Source organism: Vitis riparia, chromosome 9 (genome assembly GCF_004353265.1).
Source record: "Vitis riparia cultivar Riparia Gloire de Montpellier isolate 1030 chromosome 9, EGFV_Vit.rip_1.0, whole genome shotgun sequence".
Taxonomy (NCBI): domain Eukaryota; kingdom Viridiplantae; phylum Streptophyta; class Magnoliopsida; order Vitales; family Vitaceae; genus Vitis; species Vitis riparia.
In genome coordinates this window covers 16,330,956-16,345,495 of record NC_048439.1, presented here as the reverse complement: position 1 = coordinate 16,345,495, position 14,540 = coordinate 16,330,956, and the positions used below count along the sequence as shown (strand labels likewise).

General features: G+C 28.8%; 1 protein-coding gene across 2 annotated transcripts; it reads right to left on the bottom strand.

The window, feature by feature from the left end:
• Positions 1-387: 387 nt before the first annotated feature.
• Positions 388-2,625, bottom strand: LOC117922544 (probable N-acetyltransferase HLS1). 2 transcript variants are annotated; one of them, XM_034840691.1, is made up of 3 exons: positions 2,352-2,625; positions 2,043-2,173; positions 388-1,320 (listed from the first exon to the last, which is right to left on the bottom strand). In XM_034840691.1, exons 1-3 carry the CDS (start codon positions 2,550-2,552, stop codon positions 447-449), a joined length of 1,206 nt encoding a protein of 401 aa, XP_034696582.1. In that variant the 5' UTR covers positions 2,553-2,625; the 3' UTR covers positions 388-446. The 2 variants fall into 2 exon arrangements, with proteins under 2 accessions (XP_034696582.1, XP_034696583.1); XM_034840692.1 differs by having other exon boundaries at positions 2,094-2,173.
• Between the last annotated feature and the right edge of the window lie 11,915 nt (positions 2,626-14,540).

The window sequence follows — 14,540 nt, the reverse complement described above, 5'->3', positions numbered from 1 at the left end:
GTTTCTAAATTAAGTTATCCAAATTCTTTTACCTCAAATTTTAAAATTTCTAAAGAAATTTTTTATTTTAATTACCCTCAACATCTTTGTTTATCATTTCGTTCATAGTTGAACTACAATTATTTTCAAATAGCAAATATTTAAAAAAAAAAAAGAAAAAAGAAAAAAGAAAATAGAAGTAGCTATGTTTAAAAAACGTCGGTGGGAGTTGTTTGGGTAGGAAATTTGGGAAAGTGGCTTTGCATGACATGTGCTTCAGAATCAAAGCATCATCCATTCAACTGCCATAACCCTTCTTTCCAGGAAGGACAATGACCAATAATGGTGAGATAGTTAATGTTTCAAAGAATTATGAATTTAAAGATAGAATATTTTGAGTCTGATAAAAAAAAAAAAAAAAAATTGCACAAGATGTCATTATATCCACTGAAATTGTTACAGGAAGGTCAAAAATCACGAGGGTCAACAAAAATGACAGGGGAAGTAGGGCGAGATGTAACCCAATCATCATCGGGATGGTCGTTGGCAGGTGTAAACTTCTTGATGCACCACAGGTCCTCCGCCCATGAAAATTTGGTCCAATGGGGGATGCCGTCTCTGACTGGGTCCCTGTGGGCCACCTCCGCCACCAGGGCCCCGCATCCGGCATCATCTCTAGCCATGTTGTGGGCAAAGGCGCAGAGAGACTTCATGAGCCGCAAGCCGTGCTTTCCTTCCATGTGCAAACCGTGTAAAAAGTATACGCCGAACTGTTTGAAAACATTGGGAATGGACGGAAAGTGTAGCCAGGGGAGATAGGCGTCCAGGGCCCTGGTCCCAGCGCACCAGGCGTATGTCAGGGGTGAGGCCCCCTTGAGTTGCAGTTTGAACACATCCTTGGTGTTCCACACACTGAGGATCGCAAAGGTGGGTGGTAGAAGTAGAAGATTATTATTATTATTATTTGAAGGGTTGCATTTGAAGTTTGATTTTTTGGGGAGGGCGATGAATGTGCCTAAATTAAGTTTATTGGTCAAAATTTGGTCTATATCTTTTGGGAAAAATTCAGAGTTGGCGAAGATTCGACGATAGATTAATTCTGCAAGCTGGGGAGGGAGTGGAAGGATGAGAGTTTTAGAAGAAGGCAGTGGCTTGTAATGGGCATGGACCGGCTGCACCAGCATGGTGGGAGTTCGGAACTTGGCGTATGAGCATTTTTTTGTGAATAGATTAATGGAGGGCTCATTGGCGCTGTCTGTGGCCATGTATGCGTACTCTGCGCCATTTCGCTCACACCATTTTTCTAGATGTTGAACCAGCTTTGTGCCAATACCAAGACGCCTGCAAGATGCAATCACAGAACAATTGATTAATTAATGTCTAGCATTTGAACAAAAGCAGGAAAGTTGAAAGGAAAAATGAAGGTGCTTTTGAGACAGCCTTTTTTAAAATTAGGCATCAATTTGAGTATGGATGTTCATGTGTGGAGAGATGAGCGCGTACAAAAGACACGGCTAGCTCTAATGCGCTACATGTGAGTTTGTGATGTCGACACGAGTAAAGGAGTATGATCTTTCTTGCTTTCCATGATACGAGGAATAATACCTTCTCTTTTGGCCGAATCTAATCGTTATTTTCTGGGATTAGAGCTAAACCAAAAAAGGCACATCTCACTCCCAATAACAGAGCACAATACCATGTGCTATTTCAGTGGTTGGATGGTCTAAATTAATGGGAAAAATCACTAGGCTTACCCATAGAATTTCATTCTTAATTATTAATTCAAGTAATGGAATAGTTTGATTAGGGAATATTGGTTGCGGCTTTCATGAGTAGAGTGTAGTAGTGATACATACAAATAATACATGTATTCCCCATTTGTAATTTATTGGGAGCAGTACTGGCATTAACAGGGATGAACCCACGCATATCAACCCACCAAAAAGACTCAACCCCAGGTGAATTTCACGTCTGTGGTCCACTCTTTTTGATGAATAATAACGGTAGCCAGACAAGGGAGTTGTGCACATAGAGATTCAGGAAAACGAGAAAGAGAGTGAGACCTGTGGGCAGGACAGACCCTTAGGCCCAGAATATAAGCCACCTTTACATACATGCTCTTTCCTCTTGTCACAGTTTTTACACACCCCCTCACAACCCCCACTACTCGCCTCTCTTCTCCATACTCTGCAACCTGCAAAAGAAAAAAAAGGAAAAAAAAATCTCCAACTATTAATTTCCAAACACCTCTACTTTGGCTAAACCACAGTATAATTGAATTAAATCTCTTTAAATTTGGTCATGGACGAGTGAAGCTAGTTGCTGCAACATGACCATGACCACAGAACCAGACCGGATGTAATATTGCTTACTAGCATGACATGTGTTGAAAAGTGACGGATGCGACAAATGGGATCACCCATAAGGTCGGTGACGAGCGAAGGCTTGCCCCGCTGCCCGATTTCGCACCTCTTCTCCATCTCCTCCACAGCAGCCTTGTCCCTCCCTTCATCGAACTCCCTCACCACCACCACTTTTGGTGGGCAAGTCTCTGCAGCTACTCTCTGTGACATTGCAAGCTAGAGAGCAAATTAAGATGTGAATGCAGTGAGAGAGGTGGTGAAGTTGTATGGGCTAGATATAAAATGTTTGTTCTTGGGTAATGGTCCAAAGGTTCTAGCTCTTTATCTATATATATCTGTAGGTGGTGGATTTGGGAACGTGGCACTGGAACCAGGTTTAACGGATTTCTTTTTCACTACATAGATATGCCACTGTGGGTGAATATTTTATTGGCCTTTGTATGGAGCACTGCTCCATAGCCGTTAGATGTATATACTTTTTTTGTTGGTGATGATTGACCAGATAATGTATCAATAATTGCTTCAAATGGTACATCATTACAATCATGGTAATGTCATTAGGGGATGATCATTATGGCCATCATGCTATTGCCAGGCCGGGGGCCATGTTTCTCTGCGCTTGAGAAGGTGTGGGAGGATGCAGGAAGAAGCAGAAGAAGACGTGGAAGGGCGAAGAGGAGTAAGAAGGTGATTGGAGCTGAGGCACATAAAAAATGGAAAGGTTAGGTCAATTATTGGGGGAGAGTGGAGAGTGGTGACAATTATGGCCGTGGACTACGTTTTTGGTGAACATGTGCCATGCTCTTATGACTGGTGGTGACGACTGATGATTACCCCTTCACCCCTCACCCCCCTCAACCACGTGTTTCCCTCTCCTCACCCCTCACCCCTCACCCCTTATCAGTTTAATTGGATTTAAATTAGTTGATACTTCTATTAAAAACATTCATCTACTCGTTATTTTTTGGTCTTCGGTTCATACTTGGAAGTGGTTGAAAATTTAACACTCGTCCCTCATCAATTGAATTGAATTTAAATTTGTTTGATACTTCTATTAAAAAAATTCATCTACTTGTTATTTTTTGTTTTTTCATACTTGGGAGTGGTTGAAAATTTAACATCATACTATAATACATGTAATTTGTTTGTATATAATCTGTTTAATAAACAAGTCTTGTTGGGGTTTAGTTATAAGTTGTTTACTTAATTATATCAAAATGATTTATTTATAATCCAATCTACCTAATTCATTAATTTTATCTATTTTCACATTATAAAAATTGAAATATTTATTTATGTTATAAAATATAAGATTTTGTACCACTATAATAATTTGTGGATGATCATCCATAAATATTTTGTGTAACTTCCTTTAAAATTGAAGGACCCTTGATAAAATTCAATTGAGTTTTCTTATGCATTCTATTTTCTCTTTCTTGTTTTCTTCTTATCTCACTTTGTTTTACAACATGTTATCAACACGAATAGTATCTACAAAAAAAATAGAAAGATTTTTCTTTATTTAGAGAAATAGAAAGACATTCTTCTCTTCAGAGAAATAAAAAGACTCTTCTATCTTCTTTCTCATAAAAAGGTATGTGATAAATTTATATTATGATTTTCTACTTTATTATCCTTTGACTCTATATTTTTATGCATAAATATGTACAATCCCTATAACAAAAAGTTATGGGATAAATTATAAATTATAGTGTAAATTCATAATTAGAAGTTATGAAAAATATGTGCAATCCCTATAACAAAAATTTATGGAAAAATTTACAAAATTACAAATACATGACTAAAAATTATGTATATGATCCCTAATTATTTATTTTTAATGATAGTCAGAAGTTATAAAATGAATTGTTCATAGCTTGAAGTTATATACAAATTTATATAAAAAAAACTGTTCATATCCTGAAGCTATGTACAAATTTAAATATTTTCTTATTCTGACAAAATAATCATAGCCTAAAGCTCTGAAAAATATTAACTTTTAATTTCTTTTAATTATATTGTGTAACTAGAAGTTATACATAAATAGTTCATAGCCTGAAGCTATGTACAAATTTGAATATTTTCTTGTTTTGACAAAATAATCATAACTCAAAGTTATGAAAAATATTGGCTTTTAATTTTTATTTCGTATTTACTTATATTTCACAATAGGAATTATGGAAAATAATTTTTATTAACAATCGTTTCATAGTTAGAAGCTATGCATACAATTTCTAATTCTCTTGTATAACCAGAAGTTATACAAAACAAAATTTTCAATGAACAACTATGTACCTAGAAGATACATAATTTTTTAATTTTGTTATATAAATATTATTATTCATAACCCGAAGTTATGAAAATAAGAAAATTAATATTCTTTGTACTAATCAAAGGTTATGCCAAAGTTGTTAATATGTACTTTCTTATAGCTAGAAGCTATAAAGAACAAAATTGTTAACTAACAATTTTTTACAACTTTATGAAATTTATATACCAAAAATTATAATGAAATATATTATAGCTTGAAGCTACGATAACAAGCATATAGAAAATATTTATATATTATCAAAAGATTAATATTTTGTATATCAAGTTATACAAATAGGTAAGTGTTTAATAGCTTTTATAAATTTCTATTATTAAAAGTTATACTATTATTAATGCATGAAAGTATGATATTGTTGTATTAGAGGTGATCATTTGGAATATTTTTTGTTGTTTAATACACAATAATATTTTGATTTAGAAAATTGAGATTTTTTGGATACATTTGAAATATATGACTTGGTCATATGATTAATAAATTGATTTTGCATGTCAATTTTCTTTAAGACATATTTTTATGATTAAAAAATTTTGAGTTATATAAAATAATATATATAATTGCACATTGCCACATATAGTATTTTTATTAATGCAATAATATCATTATCCAAATAATTTTGAAATTACAATAGGTTCAACTATTGTTCTCAATATGTTATGTTATATCTTTACATATATGTTCAAATAGATTTGTAGTACTTCAATTAAAGTTTTGAGACAACAAGATGTTTTAAATCATTATATGTTTTCTTGAAATTTTGATTTATGAATTAATTTTTGCACATTGATTTAGATCATAATAATATTTTGAATAGAATTATTGATCTATCACTACAATTAGTTTGATTATTGAAATACTTCCTCGTTATTTCATGTATAAATCGCTCCACACTTACAAAATCAAATGTGTGAGATTATTTAAGAAATATATAACTTTAAATTATCTTTTCATATTTGTTTTATTGTGTTATATATACTCACATAGCTTTTACACAACTTATTAAGTCATCATTGATGACTAATATTTTTTCATTGATTTTAACTCTTTCTCTATGATAATATTTCTTCAACTCTATAAAGACGAGGTCTTAATGACAATATTTTATGACTTGTTACTTTGATGAAACTTTTGTCTCATTAATTGCACAAGATTGATGATAGACAATTTTAATACTATATCAGGTGATAAAAACCTGATTAAAGGCTCTAAAAGAGCTTATACCATGTCACTAGTAATATTTGATTTCATGTGAATGACACTTTATACGATGCTTGATCCAGAAAAATCTTGTAAGATCAACTTGGTCCCCCGGGGTAAAAGGTCGTATGGATGTACATTATAGAACCAAAAGTTTTTATTTAGTGACTAATACCTATACACTTAAAAGGTAGAATAACATGTTGTGCGAATTATCATTTTAATGAGACAATTTTCTCACCGTTAGAGGGAGAAGAGCTAGTTCCAGAAGAACGACGTGAAATTATTTGGAATGCATTGACTTTGACTTGTCTTGATCCTAGTACCAATCAATGTGAACCGAAAGTTTAAAAGATTATTTATTTTCAAAATCTTGCAAATCAATTATCAGATGCATTCATTGATACAAAGAAAGTTTCAAAGTCATATATTTCAGCTGCAAATACTCCAACTCAGATTGATGTCAATGTAGGACAATTAACAAATGAATTTAAGATACACCTGAAGCGTGGTAGACCTATCAACTCAAAGGATGTAACTTCCCAGAAGAGAGGAACTCAAGAAAAGCTTAACACTCTAAAAAAGGCCATCAAAATGATTGATCAATTCAAAATTGATAAATCTATAGCCCAAGAAGAGACACAAATAATGCAAAAAGCCCCTGAAGAGGCATATATTGAACAAGAAGCCCCTAAAGAGGCACATATTGAACGAGAAGCCCCTGAAGAGGCACAAGTACTTGAAAATTGTGAGATCTCAATAATATTATTATTAACAATATTTTCGTTTTCCAAGTGGTCTCTAATATCATAAGAAATGATGGAGATCTTGAATCACGAAATGTGGAAGAATGCCGATATAGAAATGATTGACCAAAATGGAAAAAAGCTATGTAGGCAGAGTTAAACTCATTAACAAAACGAGAAGTTTTTGGACCTGTAGTCCAAACACCTAAAGATGTAAAGCCTGTTGGGTACAAATAGGTATTTGTATGAAAACACAATGAGAATAATGAGATCATAAGCTATAAAACGCGATTAGTAGCACAAGGTTTCTCGTAGAGACTTGGTATTGACTATAAGGAAACATACTCTCTCATCATGGACATAATCACATTTTGTTTCTTAATTAGTTTGGTAGTCTCAGGAGGACTAGATATGCGTCTCATGGCTAGTATTACAATATATTTATACGGATCTATGGATAATGATATATACATGAAAATCCCTTAAGGATTTAAATTGCTTAAAGCAAATTGTACAAAGCCTCGTAGCATGTACTCAATCAAGTTACAACAATTCTTATATGGATTAAAGCAATCTGGACGCATGTGGTAGAATCGTCTTAATGAATACTTGCTAAAAGAAGGTATATGAATAACCCTATATGCCCATGCATCTTCATTAAGAAATCAAAAACTGGATTTGCAATTATTGCAGCATATGTTGATGACTTAAATCTTGTTGGAACTCTTAAAGAGCTCACAATAACAACAAATTACTTGAAAAAGGAATTTGAGATGAAAAATCTTGGAAAAACAAAATTTTGTCTCGGCCTACAAATCGAGCATTTTCCAAATGGAGATTTAGTACATCAATCAACATACATTAAGAAAGTTTTGAAGCGTTTTTATATGGATAAAGCACATCCTTTAAGTTTTCCAATGGTTGTTCGATCACTTGATGTGAAAAAGACACATTTCGTCCTTATGAAAAAGATGAAGAATTACTTGGTCCTGAAGTACCATATCTTAGTACTATTGGTGCACTTATGTATCTTGCCAATTGTACATGTCCAAACATTGTTTTTTTTTTTTGTCAATTTATTAGCAAGATACAATTCTATTCCAACTCGAAGACATTGGAATGATATCAAACATATATTGCATTATCTTCACAGAACTACTGATATAGGTCTATTTTACACAAGGGAATCAAAGCAACAATTGTTTGGATATGTAGATGCAAGATATCTTTTAGATCCACATAAAGGTAGGTCACAAATAGGGTATGTGCTTAATTACAATGGTACTGCTATTTCATGGAGATCTATCAAACAAACAATGGTGACCACATCATCAAATCATGAAAAAATACTAGCAATTCATAAAGCAAGTCGTGAATGTATATGATTAAGATTTATGATCCAACATATTTGGGAATCGTGTGGACTCTCCTCTATCAAAGGTGACTCGAAAATATTATTTGAAAATAATGTTGCATGCATTGCACAAATAACAGGGGGTTACATTAAAGGAGATAAAAACTAAACACATTTCACCAAAATTCTTTTATACACATGAACTCCAGAAGAGTGGTGAAATAGATGTGCAACAAATACGCTTAAGTGATAATCTAGTAGATTTATTCACAAAATCATTGTCAACTTCAACATTCAAGGAGTTAATATATAGGATTGGAATCCGACAACTCAAGGATATCGACATGAAGGGGAGTATGCTTGTAAAAGGGTGTTAGTGTATTGTACTCTTTTTCCCTGTGTCCAAGTTTTATCCTACTGGGTTTTATTGACAAGGTTTTTAACGATGTAGTCCTAACATACCAAGAGCAACTTAAAGAATTATAAGAATATTATACTCTTTTTCCTTTACTAGGGTTTTTCCTAGGTTTTAATGAGACATATTCTTATTATCATCCAAGGGGGAGTGCTATAAAATATGAGATTATGTACCACTATGGTAACTTGTGGATGACCATCCATAAATATCTTGTGTAACTCCTTATAAAATGGAAGGACCCCTAATGAAATTCAATTGAGTTTTCTCATGCATTCTATTATCTCTTTCTTACTTAATTTCTTCTTCTCTTACTTTGTTTTACAACAATTTAATTAAAAATATTAGTAGAATTAAAATTTTAAATAACTAACTAAAATAAAATTTTATATATTTTATTGTAAAGAATTAAAAGTATTTTATAATTTAAAACATAAAATAAAATAATAAAAAATGTAAAACTAAAATTTTAATGTATTTTCTTTATTATAATAAAAAATAATTATTAAATTAATTAATATTTAAAAAAGTTAAAACTTGAAAGTTAAAGCAAGTAAATAATATTTATAAATTTTAAATTTTAAATAAGTAAAATGTGTTATAAACTTGTTCACATGTTTAATAGTTTAGAATCATGTGAAATAGTTTACCTATTAAATTAGGTTAGGGGTTATCAGTGTCAATTCATATATAATCCAATGTAATTCATTTAAAAAATAAATAAAAGAGGATGAGCTGTGGTATTTGTGTAATAAACAAGTCATATTTGTGTTAGATAATTTTGATACGATTGTTAAATAGTTTGTATTTGGGTTGAGTAAATTTTTACTATTTCTTACCTTAATACAAAAGAAATCCGACATAACATGACCCATTATCACTTCTAATAATTGTGTTGTATTGTGTTTAAATGTTGAATAGGATATAATGGAATGTGATTGTGAACTCGTATTTTTCACTTACATCTCCACTCGAATGACAAAACTCACTTTTTTATTTGGTGAAAATTTGACTTTTTTGAAAAAGATTTAAAGTCACCACTTATTTTAGCTTTTTTAAAGGGATAACAAAATAAGAAAGAAAATCATGTGTAACTCCTTATTTGGAAAATACGTGCTTACAAAAAATCGAGTCCAAATTCAAGGATTAGATTACTTATTGAGAAAGCGCGGTGGTGAGTCGTAGCACCCCTCTAAGCTCGTATACCTATAGTCTCTACTAAATGAATTGAAGTAATTATGACAATTGATTAATTAATTATGAATACCAAGAACAAAATGATACAAATACATATAAACAAAAATGACAATAAAATCTAATTACAAAAATACACAAAATAAGTTATAAGAGAAATATGCAAAATGATTTATTTAACTAATCAATTAAAAAAAGATATTTAAAAAAAATAGTTTTCAAGAAATTTCAAAAGATTTTATTAAAAAAAAATTTAAATTAATGATTTTAATTTATTTATTTATAAAATATTTTCCTCAAGTGATTTGATTCAATTTCATTTGTATTCAATATAAAAAAAAAAATTATTTACACTTATTGTATCAAAAGAATTTACTTATACTAGAAATGAATGAATTTTTACAATTTTATTTACAAAATATTTTGAATTATTTTCATTAAAAAAAAAAGTGATTTATAGAAACTATTATATATATAACTTTATTTGCAAAAGGATTTTCTTTTTAAGAATAACAATAATAATAAAAATATTATAGCTTTATTTATGAAAATATTAAAAATCAATCCAATTTTATGAATTCAACAACCAAATGAAAAATAAATAAATAAAAGATTACTATTAAGAAAAAAAAAACAAATTTTACAAAATTATTTTAAAAAGAAGTTTCAATCCCCTTCTTATTTACCAAAAATTATTCATTGTTTGATTTTATTAAAAAATATTTATGAAAAAAATTATCTTTATTTGATTTAAACAAAAGGTTTATTCAAGTTTATTAGGACTCTGAAAAAACAATAATAATAAATAAATAAACCTTGATTCTACAAAAAGAGATTTTAATTTAAAGGTTTCTAATTTATAATAATAATAATAATAACAACAACAATAATAATAATAATAATAATAATAATAATAATAAAAAGGTTTATGTAATTTTATTTTCAAGTTTTATTCATAAAGGCAATCCAATTTGATTTTTTATTTTAAAAAAAAAACTTTAAATTTTTTTATTTTGTTTAAAGAGAGCATTTTATATTTACACAATTCCATTTAAAGGGAAGAAACTTACTTGACTTTTATAATAAAAAAAATGATTTTTAAAATTTTATAAAAAAAAAAATTGATTTGAAATGAGGATTTTGCTTTAGTTAAAAAAAAAAAAAATACCTACAACCTTATTTAAAAAAGAAAATTTTTCTCAACTTTTACATAGAGATTTTATTTTCAGCTTTATTTTTAAAAATAATAAAGAATATGTCAGATTTACTACATATAAAAAACTCAAATTTATTAAAATCATAATTTTCGGGTTTCAATATATATACATATTTATCTAAAACGATTTGTTTATTAATTTTTTTTTTAAAAAAATTAGTTTTATAGAATTGAGTTTATCCATTAAAATTAAAATAAAATAAAATTATCTTTATGACTCTAAATTCATATTTATTTATTTTTGAGACAAAAATCAATTTATTTAAAAAAAGTATTAAAAAGGGATTTTTATTCATGAGAAACATAAATTTCGGTTTACTTAAAAAAATTATTACAAATAATTAAATCTTAAAAACAAAACTTCAGTTTTATTATTATTATTATAAAATAAGCAAATAAATATTAAAAAAAGGTTCATTAAAATAGTCCATAAACAAAAACATTATTATTTCTGTATGATTAGATTACACAATAATATGAAAATTAGAATCAACACAAAATAAATGGATAAAATAAGTAAACAAATAAATTACTCCAAAATAACCAAACTAACAAAATTGGAGACAACACAAGATAAATGAATAAAATAAATAAACAAATAAAAGATAAATTGCTCCAATAATAACCAAACTAATGGTTACTAACACAAATTTAAAATGTTTACAAGAATATGAAAGGAAGCAAATCATATATACCAAAATGACAAACAAAATAAATCCAATATACACAAAAAAAATAAAATAAATAAATAAAGAAGAGGACAGGGATTGCAAAAAAAATAAGAGCTTCCCAAACAGCTCTCCAAAATAAACAAGAACTCTCAACACTCACATAGAACGAAAATTTTTTTCTCTAGAATACAAAGAAAGCTAAGAAAAATCATAGTCATCCTCCTGCCACTTCCTGCTCAAAAATCAGGTTCACCAACTTTCTGCCCATGTCCATGCCTTGCCTCCAACTGCTCCAACCGCTCACAACCAACACTGCACATCTCTTCCTGTTCTCAGCAACTACCAAAAGAAATACCACAACCCATGTACTAGGCCCAATGCAATATTTAATAAATATACAAGTTTAAATTAAAATGAAATAGATTAAATCCTAATTGCAAGATCTGTATGTTAGTAAGCCCAGATCCAAATGGAGAATTAAAGCCCAAGCAAATTAAAAGTTAACTTAATCAAAGCCCAAGCCCAAATCATAACCTATAAAATTAACCCAATCGGGCCCAAGTTAAAACTAATTTAGCCCAAATCCAAAGTAATCGAAAAGATAAAAGATGTCCCAAAATAACCAATCCATAATTCAAAGCTCAATAATCCACATCTAATCTAACCAAAATAAAAAGTAAAGTAAAATATCCATGGACCAAGCCCAATATCAAGAGCAAACAAGCTCTATACAGATCAAGGCGAAGACGCTACTCACATTTGAAGCCGTAGGAATGAAAGATCGAGTGTTAATAGAGGGGAAGAGCGGGTACCACGGGTGAAAGCATGATATGTAGAGAATGGTGAGCATGGTGAGATATGGGAGAAGGCAACGGAATAGGTGCGAATGGCGAAGAATAGGAAAAGAAAAGAGGAGAAGAAGGGGAAGGAGTGGGGAAAATGGGATGAATAGAGGTCTTTTAGGTTTTTTTTTCACCAAAATGGATGGTGGAGATTTGATTAAAAAATGAAGGCTAAGATTAATTCTCTAATAAAAATTAGGTTAAAAGTTAAAAGGAATTTGTCTAATATACGTTAGCCAAAATTCCTAAAATAAATAAAATAAACAAAAGTAAAAAATAATAAAAATAATAAATAAAATAAAATAAAAGGAGCTCAAGACAAATTTTGGGGTCTATAGTGATATACATATTTTAAAATATTATTTTTATTATAATAGGATATTATTGGACATTGTATTCGATGGATTGTGTTATAGTAAGAGGTGAATTCATTAAGAGCCTGGAGGTAGGGGTGACAATGAGGCGAGTTTTTTTTACCCACCTTGCCCCACCATTATATATAAAATTAATTTAATTTAAATTTTAAAATTAATTTAATTTAATTTTTATTTTGTTATTTTTAATATATAGATAGATAATAAAATATTTTTAATAAAATAAGTTATAAAAAATATAATAATTTAATTATTTATAGAATATATGTAATTAAAAAGTTTAAAAGTAATTTTTTTAAAAAAATTAAAATTTCAAAAAAAAGTTAAACGGGGGTGGGGCGTGGCGAGTATGAGAATTTATTATATCTGCCCCTCCTCGTCTCGTTTAATTTTTTAAATGAGACGAAGATGATAATTATTTTGAATAAATGGGGCAGGGTTGGGATTGGGGCGACCCATCCCGAACCCACCCCGAACCCACCCCTGTTGCCATCCCTACCTGGGAGCATATGCCTAGATCAAATTGACAATAATAATAATAATAATAATCTTATGTATTATTCCCATCGAATTTCAAATATATATATTTGAGATTTTAAAAAATTAAAATGGATCCCAATAAATATAAATTTAATTTTGAATTTTTAGAATATAAAAAATAATTACATTTTAAATACCACAAACGAATTTAAATAAAAATAATATTACAAATTTTAAGTAAAGCTAAAAAATAAATTTATTTTATAGAGTTAATTCCAGTTACCTCTATTAAGCTTTGGGTTGAATATATCTGACCATTATTAGTTTAAAATTTTATCAAATACTTGCCTTTGTCCTATTTATTTGTAAGTTTCACCTATTTTCCTTTCCAAATTATTTAATGAAATTTTAAATTAATAGTGACTAAATATATTTAAAGTGTGTCTAACTGTATTTCTACTTGAATTGGTTTTAGTAAAAGTATTTTACCTAAAAGTGTTTTTAAAATAATCACTTATCATATGATTTTTCATAGAACATTACAAGCAATTTTCCAAAATTTTAAAAGTGTTTCCTAAATTTTTCTTCAAAAACACTTTTTAGGGTAAAGGTGTTTTTTAACAACAGTATCAAACAAACTCTTAATCCAAACCTCATTAAATTTAATATATTTAATTCAAATGAGTGAAATTAACCTTTACTTAATTAAGTTAAATAAATTTAAAAATGAAGAATATTTTATAAATTCTACTTAATCTCTTTACTTATTGTTCTTTTTATTCTATTTTTGTTTTTCATTTTTTACTCATATGTCAGCATTATCTTAATTTTTTTTCCATTTGATATTTTTTTTGAATAAAATTAAGGTTTTTTTTTAATCAATTTTTATTTTATATTTTATTAAATATTTTCTCATGGTATATTATTTTCCATCATCTGAAAAGATTTAAATTTATTTACATTAATTGGATTTATATTTAATTTAAGCCTTGAAGATAATGTAACTAGCAAAATACTTTGAACGGTAAACAATAATAGATATATATCAAGAGGCTTATATATTAAAGATATTATTCTATAAATAATTTCTAAGTAAAAGATGTCACCACTTTCCATTGATTTATACTTATTATTATTATTATTATTTAAATCTCAAATTTTATTAGAAAATAATAAAAATTTATTAAAAAGTTTTTTAAAAGATTTTTTATTAAAAAAACTGAAAATTTTCTAATCACTTTAAAATTCTTTTGATATATATTTTTTTAAATCTAAATTTTTTTGCCAATATTGTTTACTAAATAATAAGGATATATCATATTTTGTCTTTTCTAAATAATAGTATGCCTATTTTTTATTTGTGAAAGAAATAGCAAATGA

Bases quoted from the DNA above. Each gene is read 5' to 3' on its own strand.
- LOC117922544 (XM_034840691.1), bottom strand. From the start codon at position 2,552: ATGTCACAGAGAGTAGCTGCAGAGACTTGCCCACCAAAAGTGGTGGTG. The intron at 2,174-2,351 runs GTAAGCAATATT...TTTCTTTTGCAG, and splicing joins TTTCAACACATGTCATGCTA to GTTGCAGAGTATGGAGAAGA. The intron at 1,321-2,042 runs GTCTCACTCTCT...TGCATCTTGCAG, and splicing joins AGGGTCTGTCCTGCCCACAG to GCGTCTTGGTATTGGCACAA.